Genomic DNA, 6,614 nt, shown 5'->3' with positions numbered 1-6,614 from the left:
CTAAGAATTTATGCTTTCTCCCTCCTTTTCATTCCTTGTAGTGTTGACAAGCCAGCTCGGAAATCGAAAACGGTCGGAGGCACGCTCACACTATCCGTATACCATCTTGGCATAATGGCTTGTAGATTTTGAGTATGGCATGTATAGCATTATAATCATTTTGTGTATATGGTCTTATGATATGGTTATTGAGTGGTATGGAAATGCTTGGTAATGATTAGCCATTGGAATGGCTAATCATGATCATATTTGGTGTTATGTATGCTAAATTGCTAGCTAATCCATGGAAACCATGAAATAGATAAATTTTATCATAAAATAGATTTGACAGAAGCAGTGACGTGAGTTTGAAAAATCACTAAAAATAGTAGAGATACAATTAGATGATGAATAATATATGGAATTGAAGAATTATTAGTCTATTTTCATATGGATGGAACAAAACAGGTATATGAGTTATATTTTATGAGATGTTTAAATTTTTGTGAAACAGGGCCAGAGCAATTTCTGGATCCCTTGTTCTGACTTTGGAAATTCACCATAAATTTTTAAAAGATAATTAGAAGTCATAATTTATATGTACAGATTCCTTATTGAGTTTAGTTTTATTAGAAGCAAACGGTATAGTCATTGAAACTCTGTACAGGGAGATATTTGATTCGTAATACACAGAGGTCAGAGCAATCAAACTCTGAAACAGGGGAGACTTTAACTAATAAACTGTACTAATTTTCTTGACCAAAAATTCTATAAAAAATTATTAAATAGATATATGAGTCTAGTTTCATGGAAAATGTACAGAATTGGATTTTGAGTTTTGTAACTCGAGATATGAATTTTTAAGCGACTATGATGCAGATTGTTAGCTTGACTAAAAATTTTAAAAATAAATTGTTTGAGCTATTTAAGTAATGAATTAAGTCTATTAACACCTCGTGTTCGACTTCGACGATGGTCTCGGGTACAGGGCATTACAACGAAACTTAGCCGATGCATGTCCCAGACACGTCTTACACTGGCTAACATCATCGAGGCCGATGCATGTCCCAAGCATGTCTTACACTGGCACTCACCTCTACGCCGATGCCATGCCCCAGACGTGGTCTTACACGAGCTATCATGATGCGGCTGATGCATGTCCCAGACACGTCTTACACTAGCCCTCGTCTCAATTTCGATGCCATGTCCCATACATGGTCTTATACTGGCTCTCACATAACCCTACGTCATGGCATGAATAATCGGTTTGTTTCCTGGGGTTCTTACTAGATCTTTCAACTTTCTCAATCATAAATACATATACTTAGTTCCAATTCTAGAAATTTATGTTTTATCAAATCAATAACAATCGAATACATGCATTAATAATATATTCGTATTATTTACATACAACTTACCTCGGTTTACAAAAAGTACTTAACTAGTCGGCTTAATCGAATTGCTTCGCTTTGCCCAGGTCTAAGCTCGATTTTGGAAAATCTTGATCTATAATAACAAAATGCACTCATTCAGTCATTAAACACAATTAGGCTATCTAAAATTTACATCTTTGGTAAAATGACCATTTTGCCCTAGACTTTAGCAGAATGACCATTTTACCCCCATGCTCAAAATTCAATTTCTATCGAATTTCTTTGTATTTCAAGCCTAGATAAACTCTTTTTACTACTAGATCAACCCCAAATTCTAACTATTTTACACACTTATTACTTAATTTGTAACTTATGCAAAATAGTCCCTTTAGGTGTTTTCATGCTAACACCCTTCATAAAAGTTGTCTATAACACAAATAGAACACATATTCCTCCATAAAAACTCAGCATATACCACAAATACATCCATGGCAAAATCCTAAACTCTTGACCATTTTGTAAGATATCAGCCTCATTTGAAAGCTCATGCTTCAAGGGTCTCAAAAGTGTAAAAATCTTGAAGAAAACTAATTAAAATCACTTACTTATGAGTGCTTTAAGTTGATGCAGATTTTTGAGCTTTCAAACCTCACTATTTGATGAAAATTTTGGTGAAGAAAGAAGATGGAGAAGAAGGAAATGATAGCTAGGCTTTTAGGCATTATTTTATCACCAAATCATGACATCATACTATTTGTTTAAAATCCATCACATGGCTGGCCAACACCATTAAAAAGGGTGTAATTGCCCTTTAAAAGCCCTAAATTTTGATTTTATAGCTATTTAACACATTTGGGTACTAAAATGTAACTTTTGCCCTTTTTGTGATTTAGACCTTTTTCGCAATCGGGCTTGAAAATATTAAAATTAACTCACCAAATTTTTCATGCACTAATATAATAGTACTATAACCTCATAAAAATAATAAAAATAATTTTTTTATCTTCGAATTTGTGGTCCCGAGACCACTGTTCCGACTAGGCCCTGAGTCGGGTTGTTAAAAGACGGGTCTACTTGTCGAGAACTTTCGTTTTTCCCCGATCCAAATCTGATTTCTTTGGTTCTTGATCTAAACATATTCAAATTAAGCTTATTCAAACATATTTTCATTCAATTTAGTTCAAAAACACATAAATGGGAAAATTACCATTTTACCCCTGACATTTACAATTTTTACAATTTAGTCCCTATTGCACAAAACACAAAATACAGAAAATTTCAAAGTACCCATGTTAGGCCGAATGGTACCCATACCCATACCAACCCATAAATTTCATTAATTTCACATTTTAGTCCCTCAAATTATTTTTTTTGGAATTTAGTCCTAATTACTCAAAATCATCAAAAACTCCAACACAAAATATGTTAATCTAAAACATATCTTTCATATTTCATCATCAAATAGCAAAAATCACAAGCTATCAACAGTGGCACAACTCAAAATATTCATCAAAATCAAAAATTAAAGCTTGGGTCTTGAAGATTACTAAGAACAGTCTCAAAAACATAGAAATTATCAAAAACTGAGCTAAACTCATACCTTAATTAAGCTTCAAATTGACCGAACCCTAGCTTTTGTTCTTTCTTTTTCTTTTTCTATGTTTCGGCAATAGAGAATAATGAAATAAGAAAATGAATTTGATAACTTAGTATTAACTATTATATGTTTATTTGATAAATTACTTAAATATCCTTAATGAAATAATAATGGAATTTTATAACCTATGTCTATTACCGTCCAAACATCTAGCTAATGGCATAATTATAACATAAATACCCCAACTTAGAAAACCATTAATAATTCAGCCATTATATATGTTACCACCTAATTTTCATTTTACTCGATTAAGTCCTTTTTATCAAATCAGACACTCAAACGACCAAATTAAATCACGAAAATTTCACAGATATAAATTCACACAAAATAAACATAGAAAATAATTTTTAAATATTTTTTTAGCTCGGATTCGTGGTCTCGAAACCACCGTTTCGATTAGGGTCTAAATCGGGCTATTACATCAATATCCTCTATTGGAATCACATGAAAAGGGTCAGATCCAAAACATCGCAACATAGACACATGAAACACAACGTGAATATGATCCTGCTCTAGAGGTAACTCCAACAAAAAAGCCACTGGTCCAACCCTCTTAATGATGCGGTAAGGTCCAACGAAATTTGGACTTAACTTCCCCTTACAACCAAATCTCAATATCTTATTCCAAGGTGAAACCTTAAGGAGGACTTCATCACCCACATTGTACTCAATATCCCTTCTCTTTAAGTCAGAATAGGACTTTTATCAATCTGATGCAGCTTTCAATCGATCTCGAATAATCTTCACATTATTCTCAACCTCTTGAACTAAATCTCGTCCCAACACTTTCTTTTCTCCCAAATCTATCCAACACAAAGGTGTCCTACACTTGCACCCATAAAAGGCCTCATAGGGAGCCATCTGAATGCTCAACTGAAAACAATTATTATAAGAAAACTCTTCAAGCAGTAAAAGCTCTTCCCAATTAGCTCAAAATTCAGTTACACAACCTCACATCATATTCTCGAGAATCTAAATAACCCTTTCAGACTGTCCATCAAACTGTTGATGATAATCAGTACTGAAATTCAATCTTCTATCTAGTGTTTCATGCAGACTCTTTCTAAAGCATGACGTAAAGTGAGAACCTCTATTAGAAATGATAGACACTAGTACCCCATGTAGTTTCACAATCTCAGTAATGTACAACCTCACCAACTTCTGCAACGAATAACTGATGCTTGCAGGTAGTATATGGGTGGATTTTTTAAATCAATCCCCAATCACCCAAATAGAATTTTTCTTGGATGATGTCAATGTAGTCCACTAACAAAATCCACGGTGATACGCTCCTACTTCCACTGAGGAACTTGAATTGGCTGGAGCAAACCTGGAGGAAATTAGTGTTCAGCCTTGACTGGTTGGTACATCAAGCATCTAGCCACAAAGTCTATCACATCACATTTCAATCCCAGCCACCAATACTGCTTACGAAGATCTCTATACATCGTACTACCTCCAGGATGCATAGCATAGGAACTACTATGTGCTTCTCAAAGAATAGATTGCCTCAACTCCAAATCAGAAGGCACACGGAATCTTCCACGATAACACAAGATTCCTTTAGAATTATAAGAAAAATCTAAAGTCTTACTCTCCCTAACAAGCTTTACATGGGGATCTAATGATGAATCTGAAATCTTCTTTAGCTTAATCTCCTCAATCAAAGTTGGCCACACTTGTAACATCGCAAACAAACAACCATTATCAGATAAACTCAACTTAGCGAACATTTCCCTCAACTCTGACATAGACTTCCTACTCAATGCATCTGCCCCAACATTAGCCCTACCCAGATGGTATTCGATGGTACAATCATAATCTTTTAGAAGCTCGACCTAACGCCTCTATCTTAAGTTCAACTCCTTTTGGGGTAGGAGATACTTAAGACTTTTATGATCTATATAGATGATATATCTTTCCCCATAAAGATAGTGTCTCCAAACCTTAAGAGCAAAAACCACAGCAGCCAATTCCAAATCATGCATCGCATAGTTGTACTCATCTGGTTTGAATTGCCTCGAAGTGCAAGCTACAACCTTCCCCTCTTGCATCAACACGCATCCAAGACCAGAATGAGATGCATCACTACAGACCACGTAATCTTTCCCAGGCTCAGGTTGAATCAACACTGGTGCTTGAGTCAAAACTGCATTAAGTTTCTCAAAGCTGGCTTGCTGCTCATTAGTCCACTTTAACGGTGCAATCTTTCTCAACAACTTAGTCACCAGAGCCACAATCAACGAAAATCCTTCTACAAACCTCCTATAATAGCCAGCAAGTTTGAGAAAACTCTGAATCTCACTAACATTCTTAGGTTGCTTCCAATTCAAGATAGCTTCGATTTTCTTTGGATCTATGCAAATACCATCAACAGATACTATGTGTCCCAAAAACATCACCTCTTGGAGCCAAAACTTGCATTTAATTAACTTCATATTTAACTTTTTCTCACGTAAGGTTTGAAGGACTAACCTTAAGTGCTCCTCATGCTCCTACTCAGACTTGGAGTAGATTAAGGTATCGTCGATGAAGACTACAACAGATCAATCAAGATAGGGTTGAAAGACCTTATTCATTAGGTCCATGAACGCGGTAGGAGCATTCGTAAGACCGAATGGCATCACTAAGAACTCACAGTGCCCATACTAAGTCGTGAAAGCAGTCTTTGGCACATCAACCTCCTTGACTTGCAACTGATAGTATCCCACCTCAGATCGATCTTAGATAAGACCATAGCACCCTGGAATTGGTCGACTAAGTCGTCGGTCCTCGGTAATAGGTACTTATTTTCACAGTCAACTTGTTCATCTGATGATAATCGATGCACAACCTCATAGATCTATCCTTATTTTTCACAAAATAGACCGGAGCTCCCCATCGCGACACACTTGGCCTTATGAAGCCACGATCTAGCAATTTTTGTAACTAAGACTTAAGCTTCTTCAGTTATTTAGGTGCCATGCGATAGGGTGCAATGGACATCGGTGTTATCTCAGGCAGCAACTCAGTTCTGAACTTGACCTCATGTTCAGGAGGTAGACTAGTCATGTAACACCCCTAACTCGTCTCCGTCGCCAGATTAGGGTTACAGAGCATTATAAATCAATCGAAAAGCATTTATCATTATAACATTATATAAATTAAACTTATTATAGACCAATCAATCACATGCATTTTTTCCCTATATCGAGCCTTCGAGGCTCTAAAAATATCTTAGAAGCAATTCCGGACTAAATGAAAATAAAATAGAAGTTTTAATAAAAAAGTTGGAAAAAATTGAAAACATGGGGGACACGGCCGTGTGGCCAGGCTGTGTAACATTACAACAAAGGGACACACGGTCGTGTCCCAGCCCATGTCCTCACCCATATAACTCACTGAGTAGAGTCACATGGTCGTGTCGCAAGCCGTGTGCTAGGCCGTGTGCTAAGCCGTGTAACTTATTGACTTGAAATATAATTTTTTTTCAAATGACACACGGCCGTGTGACAACTTGTGTCCTTCACCGTGTGAACCCAAAAACTTACCTAAAATCAAGCCATTTCAAGTCCATTTCATATCTAACCATTCAAACTATTTAGGAATCATTCAAACACACAAAA

The 6,614-nt window shown here is 36.0% G+C and overlaps 1 protein-coding gene across 1 annotated transcript; it reads right to left on the bottom strand.

Annotated features, from left to right (window-relative positions):
• Positions 1–3,714: 3,714 nt before the first annotated feature.
• Positions 3,715–5,408, bottom strand: LOC107952495 (uncharacterized). Its single transcript, XM_016887745.1, has 4 exons — positions 4,894–5,408; positions 4,519–4,797; positions 3,991–4,072; positions 3,715–3,882 (listed from the first exon to the last, which is right to left on the bottom strand). The coding sequence occupies exons 1-4, from the start codon at positions 5,406–5,408 to the stop codon at positions 3,715–3,717; spliced, it is 1,044 nt and encodes a 347-aa protein (XP_016743234.1).
• Between the last annotated feature and the right edge of the window lie 1,206 nt (positions 5,409–6,614).

The sequence above is a fragment of the Gossypium hirsutum genome, chromosome A02 (assembly GCF_007990345.1).
Source record: "Gossypium hirsutum isolate 1008001.06 chromosome A02, Gossypium_hirsutum_v2.1, whole genome shotgun sequence".
Taxonomy (NCBI): domain Eukaryota; kingdom Viridiplantae; phylum Streptophyta; class Magnoliopsida; order Malvales; family Malvaceae; genus Gossypium; species Gossypium hirsutum.
This window is presented reverse-complemented; position numbering and strand designations above follow the sequence as displayed.

Excerpts from the sequence above, each read along its gene's own strand:
- LOC107952495 (XM_016887745.1), bottom strand. The coding sequence starts at position 5,408 with ATGTTTTTGGGACACATAGTATCTGTTGATGGTATTTGCATAGATCCA. Across the intron at positions 4,798-4,893 it reads ATAGATCATAAAAGTCTTAA|GGCTAATGTTGGGGCAGATG; the intron begins GTATCTCCTACC and ends CCATCTGGGTAG. Across the intron at positions 4,073-4,518 it reads CCTTCTGATTTGGAGTTGAG|AAAGAGTCTGCATGAAACAC; the intron begins GCAATCTATTCT and ends GTCATGCTTTAG.